This window comes from Monopterus albus, unplaced genomic scaffold (genome assembly GCF_001952655.1).
Source record: "Monopterus albus unplaced genomic scaffold, M_albus_1.0 scaffold201.1, whole genome shotgun sequence".
NCBI lineage: Eukaryota > Metazoa > Chordata > Actinopteri > Synbranchiformes > Synbranchidae > Monopterus > Monopterus albus.
In genome coordinates this window covers 490,578-503,467 of record NW_018128081.1, presented here as the reverse complement: position 1 = coordinate 503,467, position 12,890 = coordinate 490,578, and the positions used below count along the sequence as shown (strand labels likewise).

General features: G+C 41.1%; 1 protein-coding gene across 16 annotated transcripts in view; it reads right to left on the bottom strand.

Annotated features, from left to right (window-relative positions):
* Positions 1-12,890, bottom strand: part of nrxn3b (neurexin 3b) — a 444,405-nt gene that overhangs the window by 32,096 nt on the left and 399,419 nt on the right. For 14 of the 16 annotated variants that reach the window (XM_020618121.1, XM_020618122.1, XM_020618120.1 and 11 more), the window contains 2 exons: positions 6,386-6,475; positions 4,288-4,598 (listed from right to left, as the gene is read on the bottom strand). In XM_020618121.1, the coding sequence (XP_020473777.1) occupies positions 4,288-4,598; positions 6,386-6,475 (401 nt within the window). The remainder of the gene's footprint in view (positions 1-4,287; positions 4,599-6,385; positions 6,476-12,890) is intronic. The other 2 variants (XM_020618128.1, XM_020618129.1) reach the window with 1 other exon arrangement.

Sequence of the window (12,890 nt, the reverse complement as noted above, 5' to 3'; positions counted from 1 at the left end):
ATTTTACAGGACAGTGCAGACAGCAAACATGTTTTCTGAGCCTCTGAACTCATAATCATAAAGCCAGTAAACATCGCTTAAATATATATTTCAGAATATGTATTTCTAGAATATTTTCAAAATAAAACTCAAAACACTACAGCAGCAATAATAATATATACACTGTCAGACAAATATTCAGACACGCTGTCCCACTGAATTCAATAGATGTGCAATTGCCTTAGTCTTTGAGTTTTGAAAATAATGAAAACATAACAACCTTTCTTGTTATCTTCAGTCCACAAGTTGACCCCCCTGACCCACAGAGATGGATCGCTGACACAGTGACACAGAGTGAAAAGGAGAGTAAAGGAAAACATGACGTGGCTGTCATGTCGGTACATCCCCACGGAGCTGTCATTAATTAAGCGTGAGATTGGTTCTCTCCACTTCCCAGCCCTGTCTCTCATTCTGTTGATCTGGAGATGTCAAGGGATTCGCACTTCTCACCTCCAAAACAGAAACCACTAGTGTTGGTGAAGTGGACCAAAAATAGATGTGTGAGGACATACCAAAGCACACCCATTTTAGCCTACATGTGCACACACTCTTTAAACAACTGCAACTGCTTGAGTGAATCCAGCACTGTGTCAGACGCCTATAGATCTCTTTCAGCACTGCAGTACATCACTGATGATAGCTCATCTCCCTGTGCTCCCCTCTCCTACCCTGAGGGGTGGAGAAATCTGCCAAACCGGTACAAGACCTTTCCTTACCTCTCACACCACAGTATTTGACAGCCAACCAGGGAACTGTAAAATGAAATTTGGCGACACGGTGGCGTGAATCAAAGCAGACACAACCACGAAAGCTTGTGGACAAAGGATGAACAAGGCACCCTCTTAGAAGCAATACAAAAGTAAAGTGAAAAGTTAGTGTGGGCAAAAAAACTGAATCTTTATTAAGTTACCAAAGTGCACCATCTGGTTTATAAAAGCCTCATCCTGGGTATTGACAAAAGAAGTATCGCCTCATCATTTCACCTTGACAAGGAGAGTGCTTCGTTCAAAAGCTCTTTCATATCACGCAGAACATTATTGACTTCCTTTGATATTAATAGCCCATGACACAAAATGCCATTTTCCAGGCAATGCCACATTTTTTCTGATCTGATATGACCTTGCTGACAGTGCCGAAGATGGGTGATGTAATCCATCTCAACTCAGTCATCTTCATCACAGAGTGGACTTGAAGTGCTTTACTTTTGCTGCAGACATTCAAACAGCACATATGAAAGCTTGACACCAGGCCTTTCTGTCAGTTCTGTCCAAATCACAGGATACTTAGGGGCTGTCTAACACCTCTTATCCAGGTCTCCCCACCTCCTGCACTGACAGAAACATGCAAGTGTCGGCACTGACATGGAAGGCCATCATCACTGTGGGCCAGGCAATCTGTTGTTGAGATGAAGAGGTTGATAACAGCGGTCCCTGTGTGTTGCACCATCCTACCTCACCACCCCCAACCCAGTCTCATCCCTAGGGAAGAGTTATTGCTTTAATATGAACAACAGTTTGTTCAATTCGTCCTCTGGGTGTCAAAGAACAGCTCAGAATGATTACTTTTTTGGAATGGCGGTGACATTCATTGGCTTGGATTCAGGATGTGCTGGAGAAAGGCCTCTCTTAGGCTGGATTGGATCAGTGACAGACAGAGAGAAAGAGGTCGAGAAAAAAAGAAATGTAGAGAAAGAGAGCAGTGGCACGACTGGCTTTGCACACCTCAATGAACAGCAACACTTCAATCCCTGATAGAATGAGAAATACAGTATTCTGACCTTGACTGATCAAGCAGGGACAAAAAAAAAAGCAAGGCTACAATCTTCCACACTCAGACACAAAAAATATAAAATACTGCACTGTGTCACATTTAAAACCTGAGTATCAAGAAAACAAAACATTTAGCCCACAGATAGCTTGTTCCACACAAGTCGGAAAACCAGTGTCTAAAGGATCTAAACGGCACACTGCACTACACTTTGACTGGTAAACAACGCATTTAATGGTGTGACATTTGGAAAATACTATTATTTCCTTTCTTGCAAACAGCTAGATAAGAAGATTGATACCACTCTCAGAACTGTACAATAAAAATGTTGCACAGTTAGCTTATTAAGCACATAGAAAGAAAGTCACTTTTGGCTTTTCCTGTTTAGGAGTCGCCACAGCGAATCGTCACACTGACGACTTGCGTGTTGACATTTGGCACGTGTTTTATGCTGGATGCCCTTCCTGACGCAACCTGGATTCAAACCCGGGGCGCCACGGCGAGAGCGCTGCACCTTGACCACTAGCCTAAATGTATTTAGAGGTGCTGGTAGGTCAATGTTGTTACCTTTGGATACAGCTAGCTAGCTGTTTCTCTCTGCTTCCTGTATACTATATGTGCTAAGATAAGCTAACCACCTTGTCAGCAAGTCCTCCACCCTACATGATACATATGGTCGTTTGTCCGTTCCCTCTCATAGCAGCATCTCTTGAAATAATGCTCTTACACTGGCAGGCGGAATTGCAAGAACTCCACCACCAACATAGCGGGTGTTTTTCATTATAAGGCTCTACCGAAATGGTTCTGAAATCTACCATCACTAGTTCTGTGTGTGTTTACACTTCCCTCTGCCTGTTGTGGAAGTGTGTTCCAGGAGCTGGTACTAATCTTAGTTTCTAGGAATGCGAGGGATGAGAGGGTGCATGCATACAGAGCTGCCACCAAGACTTGTTAAATATCTGATTTCACACCTCATCAATTAACATTATAAACAAGATAGTCCGTGTCAACCTGGGACGTCATGCAGGATGAAGTACGGTCTGTATGCCTCATTAGGTTCTGATAGTGGAAATACAGCTCTACGTTGCACTGGCAAGCTTTTCAAACTCTTCTTGTCATGGAAAGAGCCATAACCACTACAGCAAGCTTACCACAACTGCATTGGCATGAACTCTCATAAACATGCTATGATTATGAAACCATTACGCAAACTACTTGGTTAGGTTTAGGAACAAAAACTACTTGGTAAAAAAGGCACATTACACAATGGAACTGAACCCCGCTTGCCCTGGGGGAAAATCCCATGTTTTCTGTACCAACTCAACCCAAGCCTCCTAACAGGGACTTTGTGGTTCTATGTACTGTGTCTTCTAACGTCTTCCTTTATGACATAATTACTACAGTTGCTAGATATCAGAAAACTATAATAGGTAACTATTGGTCATAATAACCACTTGGCACAAACGACATATAGAGCCATTTTTTTTACCTGCTCTCTTTAGCTTAATATTGAATGAACAGTAGTATCAACATTCTGATTTCTTTTAGCAAGAAAACAAATAAGTGTATTTCCCCAAATGTTAAACAACTTTTATAATAACTTTAAATTGTTAAAATGCCCTTTTCACTGATATTTCCCATAAACAGGGCTTGCGGAAACACACAGATATCAAAAGTTGAAACGTTTCAACTGGACACTTTCGGCATTTAACTCTTAATTAGATAACACTACAATTCCCCCCATACACATCTAGAAGCGTATGCAACTAGACAGCACTCAGAGAATGCAGACCTCCACCAAGGGCAACTTGTTTTCCCAATACAGTAATGCCATTACAGCAATATACCCATAATACTTTGTCCCTCATATATTATAGGTTTACCAAAACTACTGCTGGCATTTGGACTGACGCTGATATCATTATTAGTTTCAGTTTAGTTCAATTCATTTCAAATCAATTCAACTCAATTTTATTTGTGTAGCATCAAATTACCTCCTTCAGTCCCTGTCTGAGTGTGTACTGAGTGACACTACTTGGTTTCCATTTACAATGACTAGGCAGCTGTCAATGACCCTGGGATTTGTCTCCGTTTGTGCTCAAAATGCTCAGAAGCACAGAAAGGCTCATACAGTACATAGTCAGCAGCCTTTGCAGTACTCACAATACTGAATAATCTTTTAAAATATTCTGCTACCCAAATTATAATGCAGATCAGCAATGAAATCTAATCCATTCTTCTGTGGGCCACACCCTACCTCTCCAAAAAAAACTACTTTTTGAGTTAGGCTATTCAAAAATAAACAAACACACACGCAAACAAACCAACAAACGCCAGCAAAAACATAACCCCCACCCTTGACAGATGTAAATATATACAGAAATATGTGCTCTCATACAAGATATTTTCCCTCCTGAGCCCTCTTCCACTCATGCACACGCACTTCCTCTATCGCTTCTTGTCTCCCATCAGCTGCTGTACCTGAATAGTGGGTGTTGAGCGCTGTTTCCTGGTGGTCGTGGTAGACAGGGTGGTAGTGGTCTCGATAAAGGTGGTGGACATCTCTGGTGGCACTGAGGTGGTAGTGCGTGCCGCACCCCTGCTGGCCGGCACATCACCCACCAGTCGGACGCTGCCGTTCACCTTAATGTTGGGGTGGCCCTCCGCGGCCATGTTGAGGACTTTGAGGCCATTGTAGTAGAGGCCGGAGAGCTGACCCTGATAGGGCCGCTTCCGGTCATTTCCACCAATGGAGATAGTGGCCTGAGTGTTGAAGATTGTCAGCTGCCGACCTGATGCAGGAGGAAACGAAGACTGTAAGGATACTTAAGATGCAAGATAGAGCAACAATCACATGTAGACTGTCATAAAAAGCTTGAACATTTGGCATGCATCATTAAAGGATAAGGCTGGTCATTTTTTATATTAAACAACAACTGAGATCTACGTCACAGATGAACAAGCTAATCCAGGACTGACAGACTGACGGACATTAGCCATGATTAGCCATAGAGGCAAATCATTGTTGGCTTTAATGTCTGTGTTGAGATTGCTGAAAATATTATTACTATAGAAAATGATTGGCCTTATCCTTTAGGGGAACTACAATTTCACTGCAAAGCTTCTAAAAAGAGTAAATATAATTGATTTCACACATATAGATGTATTTCTTTAATTAAATAAGTGTGGATGAAAATATTTCAATGGTCAAACAAGTGACACAACATGCTTTTACACTGAAGTAGCTATCAGTTTTCAGCAACTCCCCTTTTCTGTTCTTTGTAAAAGAATACTGTTAATGCTGAAAACAACAGGCACTACATAGTTATAGCAGCACTATCATAAGCCAGTGAAAACATGCAGGTGTGAAAAAATGATTTGAAAAATGACCTTCCACAAATACTCTTAATATTCTCTGGACCAAATAGTGGACTCATGCAGGGAAATTAGTAATAAATATGTATACAGGCTTTGTAATATTATAATGAAATATGGATAGTATACACTCATTACATTTCATGGTGAATTTCATTAGGACAAGCCTAAATATCATTGTCACAACAAACAGCTCATGCATTCATTATGGGAAAAAAAAAAACACAAAACATTCACAATAGAGCAACCATCATTACAAATCTCCTTTGTATCACTTACAGACACATAGCATTGCAAGCTTGTTATATGTGAGGCATTTGCACAGTTATAATATACAAGGAATGACAGGGACAGGACGTTCGTATCACAGAAGCAAAAATGAAACCGCATGTGTGGAGTCATGCATGTAGCACTAATGGGAATCCTCAGACCTGCCTGTGTTTTAGCAGTTGTTAAAGGGACTTTATAATCAGGTTAATATGTTTTTGTGCATTGAACTTTAAATGCAGTTTATAATGATATTATGTTGAATAAGAACATTTGTTACGTACCAAATAAAATAAAAAAAGATAGGGGAGCAAACTTTTCAATCCCCGCAAATGCTGTAAAAATAAAGGAGGTGCTGACCCGATAATCTCAGCTTTATCAGGGAGCAGTGCACCCTGGGAATCTCACTGTGACACTTTGCTGTCAAAAAGGCTCCAATTAGCTCTCCATCACCAAACAGCTGAGGATTACATCACATAACTACAAACAGATAAATTACAACAGGGGGAAGCACCTGCTGTTTGGAAAGTTTTCAGGGGGATATTGCCCACTGATTAGTTTGTTCTCAAACACTGCAGAGGATGTGAGCCAAGAGAGCTAATTCACCTCTTAAAAACAACTGGCCTACTGCTGCAGCAAAGATAATTTGCACAAAAGATAAAGAGCACTTGATATTTAAAATCTAGCTGTTGCACTGTTTATAAAACCTCTTCCCAGTCCCTTTAACTGGACACCATGAGTCAACAAAATTTTAAAAGATGATGATGGCAAAAAGGGAAGGGAAAAAAGGAAATAACAAGAAAAAACACGCGTTGGTTAACTTATTTTTTAAGGGTTTAAGGGATGGTTGTTCATTCTCAGAGGTCGAAAGGGAACAAGCCGATGAAATGACAGAAAATTAAAAGAAAACCATTTTAGAAGTTTGATAGAGATTTACCTTTCTCCTGAAGCCAATCTTCTACTGGCCGGGTATATTTGAATGGGATTTTCTTATTTGCCATTTGATAGCGCTCAATGTCGCTGTTGCCTTTAAAGTTTGAAAGTTTAACAAACAGCTTGAACAGTTGGCAACAGACATCACACATTTATACAGTGGTTTAGAATGCATTTTTATCTTTGTTTAGAAATATTTATAAAAGCTTTATGATGATTTTTCAAGTAGCTTTAGTTGAAAAGTTTAAGGCATATTTATATAGCACACTCCACACCAATATTTTACAAAAATATCTTGTGTATGGATTAAAGCACAACACATGTCCATTGACATGGGAAAGACAAACTGCATACATAACCTGCAAGTATAGTATAGGTAATACACAGAAAATACATCACAATCTACATAATAAGTACTGTAGTACCTTCACTATATTTCATAATATTAACAAAAGGAGGGTGATCTAGTGGTTAAAAAGAAAGACATGCATTAACTGCCTTTCTCTGAAGCTAAGTGGAGGTAATTTATGTGCACTAATTCTCCCACTGGACACCACCTGCTTTTACAATTCCAGGACCAAGGAATGATTCGGTTTAATAGCTTCTTTTGGAAGGAAAGAGCTGTGCAGCAGGTTTGCAGGGAAAGGAGGGCAATTCGAAGCGCTGCAGACCTGTTGGGAGGGAAGTCCCATAGTGACACAGTTCGGAAGGGGACAATGCATACAAATGAGTTCATTACTGACGTGGTGGGAGGTCTTTTGGATAAAATGGTGCTACACCCCCTGCTGCCACAGTCCCTTCTTCTGAGACGATGGTTAGCATCTTCCAGATGTAATGAGCTACTGTATTGTTTTCAATGTAATACAGGGCACAGATGATTTACAAATCACTACTTTAAGTTTTAATTTTGATTTTAGATTTGGGGTTGTAGTATTATTTCTGGCATGATATAATTTCTTGCTGTGTGTCTGTGTGTGTGCCAGGATGCTATATTTATTTGGCAATCATAGAAGCATTGCCTATGAAAGCCATGGCCAGCATGTTGACACTGAGAACTGAGATGTAAAGCTCTGTCTTCAAACACTTTGAGGTATGAAAAAAGAGTGTGAAGCCTGTGAAGAATTTTGAATGACACCATGATGTCCCTCACTACCCAGGTGGAAGGTTCTTGGAGGAACAAAAGGAGCCATTGTGGCATCGCTTATAATGCAACTGAAAGGGCAAAGTTTCATAATTGTGAGAAAAGACCTACTGGAAATGTGTCAAGTGCTGCTAGAATTCTCTGAGGTTACTGCTGCTGTATATTGACAGCATCATGCACATGCACACTCAGGGGGATCCACCTGACTGAGGCTGTGCCCATAACGTTTTTGGCTGTGATATGCTCATAGCTATACCCAGAACTCTTTGTTTGAACTACAAGTTTTTGACAGCTGATTCAAATTATACAGTCTGTAAGGAGTGAACCATTCATTAAACCACTCATGCTAGTTAGATAAACCATCGCTTGGTCTCCATTTCCTCTTTTTCTCTTAATTATATCTTTACTTCTACCTTCCCGCCTTTCATATTCAGAGAAAAACCAGCCAAGTGCTCAGATCACAGGAGTGTGAATATGGCTGCAAGGGAGCTTGTGGTGCTAAAGGACCGTGTGTCTGCAGTGTGCCAACAGGTTAATCAGCTACTAGCAGCACTCCCTCCCCGTTCCTTTGATCTCAGGCAGGTTTCTGGTGGCAGCCAAATAGAAATGCATAGAAAAGTGCCACAGACGCATGATTCTTGCACATTAAACCATGGGACCAACAGAAAGTTTGGGAGTGGGTTGAGGAATGGAGCAGGAAGGACCAGGGAAGGGGGCTAAGCTGCATCTGCAAAACATCACAGCAATCTCTCCAACCTCTGTGTTTTGCTCAATGTCCCAGTTGCAGTTTTAAATCGGAACTGAGAGAAGGGGTGTGCTAATGGTGGTCTCAGGTATAGGTCTTACATTGTTCTGGGTGATTAATGAGATGACAGTCCCCTTGTAATGAATACACCACAAGCTAATTGTCCAACTAATGAGAAAAATCTTACCAGTTTGTCAATTTGATATTCAGTTTCTAAAGGTGACTTCAGAATAGATGACCTTGCTGATAAAAGCTCTATTGTTTATTAAAAAAATCACTCTGGCTTCAGTTTTTTCCCCAAAGCAGAGTGGATAGATATTTCACCACAGATTTCTCATCAACATTCCAAGTTTACTGCTGGGAAGAGGAAAGTACAATTTAGAAACATAAAGGGGGTGATGTTTTGTCACCATCACACAACCCATTTAATTAGAACCATTAGTCACATATAGTGATAAACCTAGATTACTACATACACAAGTAATAGGAGTCATTTTAGTACTTTGTGTCTCAAAATTGTTTACTTTAGTTGCTGGTCTTGCTATGAGTATTGAAGGACAACTCTGCTTTTGTTATATTCCACAGATTCCATACAGAGACTAAACCAGGTTGTGGATTTGTATTCATTACAGTGAGTACACAAAATTCATTGGTGATTTGTCTCTGTATGGGATTTGTGGGAAAACAGGAAATTACTGGCAGTATCCCTTCTTATTCATAGCGAGACCAGTATATATAGGCTATATACAGAAGAAACTAAAGTAAACATGAACACCGTGTATAGCTGTAATATTTTGGTTCCAGTAAAATGGGCTGTGTCATGGTGACAAAAACCCATAATACTGCTGAGTTTAATAGCGAAATGTAAATGTTAAATTTAGTTGTTGCTTCTTTAGACTCCAAACCAAATTTTCAGGGGCTTTAATCTCTATTGGTACAAGTAAATGAGATGGCAGTTACACTCAAACTACACTGATGACAATGTGGAATATCAGTCCCTTTTTTTTTTTGCTGACATTTATTTTTTCTAATAAACATTATCTAAATGTGCCTTGGCCATTTCTCCTTGTAGCCAAAACAATGTCCAAATGTTTCCCCTTTGGTGGCAGCTATTTAGTCAGCACAAACACTGGCACAGCAACAGTCATCTGCTGGTTGATCACTTCGTTCTATTCACTTTGCCTGCCAGACTAATCTCACCGGTGTTCCATCCTAGAGCCTGTGCTCAGACTGCATCAAAACTGTGAAAATGGCTACCATGACAGGCTCCTGGCATTCTCTCCATTTGGGGATGATGAGTATATTTGATATACTGAGGCCCTGTCCAAAAATCATTACTTCACACCGCTCCACTCTGCAGCTAGCTGTTGCAGCTCCTGGTTATGAATATCTTGCACCACCTACCTCCTTTCCAATCTGTATGTGACTTTCATCTCTGTCTCCCCTCCTCTCTTTCTGGCCATTCATCCATCTACCCCAGTCTCTATTTCTTCTTTCTACCTCTTTGACCCACATACATCCAGCTATCCTCTGCTCCTTCATCTACTTTCGTCTGTTCTTTGACTCTCTGTCCTTCTCCAATGCAACCATCCCTTCTTGCTCTTCTTGGTTGAATCAGGTCTTTTCAACTATAGCCACAATCCATGCAACATTTATCTAATTTTCACTCAAATATCATTTCATTTCTCTTCTTCTCTACTCATCCATCTGTCTCTATGCCAGCTCTTTCTCCCTTTTGTTAACTTGTTCCTGTCATCTGCTCCTCCATTAAATGCTTCTGTATTCCCACACTGGCTATGTTTCTTTTCTATTAATGCATGATGCTTGGTTTCTCCTGCATGCTTTGCTTCTACCCTGCTTCCATTCTCTCTTACATGTCAGACCAAGTCACAGAGCAAATTCATCATTTATCACATCACTCTAAAATTTATGGTATTGAAATGATTAATTAGACCGGTGGCTTCTACACTCGGTCTGAGTTCTGAGAGCGACAGAGATTGTGTCTCAGATAGGGCTAATCATGTTTGGCCTTGAGGATGTGTGGGGATTTAGCTCACTTCTGAGGAATTTTTTGTCTGTATTTCAAGACAAAGATGGCAGATATCTTAAAATGTTGCTGCTCATTGTGCCTGTTTCAGGTTGTGGGAGTATCTCTGTGTGTCTGAGTGCATCTGTGCTTCTGGAAATGAACATAAGGCCATTGCAATTATGACCAACCCTCCTGTAGCTACTTCAAATGGAACACACACACACACACCGAAGCACTTTCCCCGAGGCTAGAGCTGAGTCGTTAGGCCAATGGTCACTCATGTGAGACAATGCCTGAACCTCAGGCAGCTCCACCAAAATGTGATGCACAATTTCCGCTTGGCTTGGTCTAGTAATTCTTTTATTCAAAGATTCAAACTCATGCACAAAAATCATATGATCCAAAATCAAACAGTACAGGGATTCTGAGTGTTATATAAGGAAACTGGAATCCTCTCACTAAACAGATAGAAGCCCCCACAGTGATGTGGGTTGTCACAAAAGTACACAGGACTGTGGGAGAGATGCAGAGTCTTGATCGCTGACAGGAACAGAATTTGAAACATATGAGTGAATTTGGGGACAAAAAAGAATAAAGATCTTAGAGGGCACTAGAGGGGGGGAGAGTAAAGGGAGAGACAAAGCAGTGATGGAAACACTGCTGTATGGGTGTGCTGATTAAATATTAGCTTACAAAAAAGTCATTTGAGCAGATGTCTTGTATGCTTGGGCATGGCATCCTAGACTTTGACTGACAAGCAATCCACCAACAACTTTATCCTCACCTATTTCCTACTAGGGAGGGAGGGCATGCCCAGATCCAGTAACTGTTTATTGAGCAACCCGAGAGCCTCGAGGCAGATGCTGCCTTCAAGTGAGCATCAGGGGTGTGAGAAAGCAGTCGATGAATCGGCACCCTAACATGTAATTACTTGTGAGATGACACCTTTACAAGGAGAGCAAATAAATAAATAAAATCACTGTTGAATTACAATCACTGAGTGTCCTGCAAATTACCTGCGCAGGAGAGAAAAAAGAAATTACAACACATTCGATCCCCCCAACCTCAATTCCAAGACAATGGCAGGTGGACAAAAAGGGGGCACTCCAAAGTGAAAAAGCCGCTTACGGGTAATTTCTGATTGGATGCTGGCTTTGGATCATTTATACTTTTTGGTCATGATGAAGGTTATAGGGGTTCAATTGCTATCTGTGAGTGTGAATGTTTACGTGATGGAGACCACAATCATGCATGTCCCACATGTTACAAAGTTTCTCAGTATGTTCTTCCAGCATTACTGAAAGGCAGTTATGAAACCCATCTAACTGTATCTGGTCAAAAAAAGCAAAAGACAGCCAGTGGCAAAAGAAAGCCAGACACAGAAGAGATTAACATCATCTACGCTGGCGTTGAACCAAACTGAAACAACATGCAAGGTTACGCCAGGAGAGAATGTGCCCTGTCCTCGGTGAAGGTGTGTGACTAGGAGCATGCTGTAGGGCTGGTAAGAAGTGAAAGAGATCAAATCCTATTTGTTTCCTCCTTACCTTTGGGTAGCATCAACATTTTTGCACAGTTTTTCTTTGTTCCTAGTCCTTGAATTCTTGGACACACTTCTGTTCACTCTAGCTCTACATCTGGTGATATAACAGTATATAATCTTCAATACTGTTTACTTAGTCTACATCTGTTTCTGTCCAAACATGTCATGCAGCTAAGGCACAATTTTACCACAGAGATCAATGAAGTTTTACATTATCTTTTGTCATCCCAAGTTCTCCTTGCCTCAACTGCCACTTTGTGCCCATGTTGCATCCCTGTGTGTCTGCTTTGTTTGATTAAGTGACATTGTAGAGCGGGTAATGGGGAACATGGAAACAAAGGTGGCTTCCCTTAAGTTGGCTAACATGGAGACAGATATCAAAGACCAGGAGAGCCAAATCAATTTAATAGACTGTTAAGCAGGAGATGATTTTTTCCTTGCTCCCTTCTCTCGTTAACTCTTTCTCCCACTCTCCCTCACCCAGCTAGCTGAGTGGCACATCTCTGGTCCAAATGAAGGCAGTGCTGGAGCCTCCAGATGGAGCAGGCTCTGTTTGATGACCCTATTTGTATTCTGCTACTGTGCTGCTTCTGCTGACCTGGGAATGAGAGATACAGGCAGGCAGGAGTTCTATCTGGCCAACAGGCCACCCTCAGTTTCTGCCTCTATCCTCTCCTTGCTTGTGCAGCTACCAAATAGCTCTTGGTGCCTTTCAATCCTTTTCCTGAAATGAACTGGCCAGATGTTGTGCCGGTAATGCTGCTTGCAAGACAAAAAAGATTCTAGCATGGTGCCCTCCTCTTCTGTGGAGTCAGGTGTGAGGGCATGAAAGAGCATAGTGTGGGTAAGCTACATGTCTCAGGAGAACAGAAAGAAGTCCATATATTTGTATTAGCTGTTTCTTCTTGGTGGTGCCATGTGCTTAATCAAATAGGTGCTTTCCACTAACTGTATATAAAGATGGGCAAACTGTCCCTGATGTCACCCATTGGTTTTCTGAAGAACAGTTTTGAAACTCAAGCCTGATTCTCACCATATTGGTAGTGCTTCA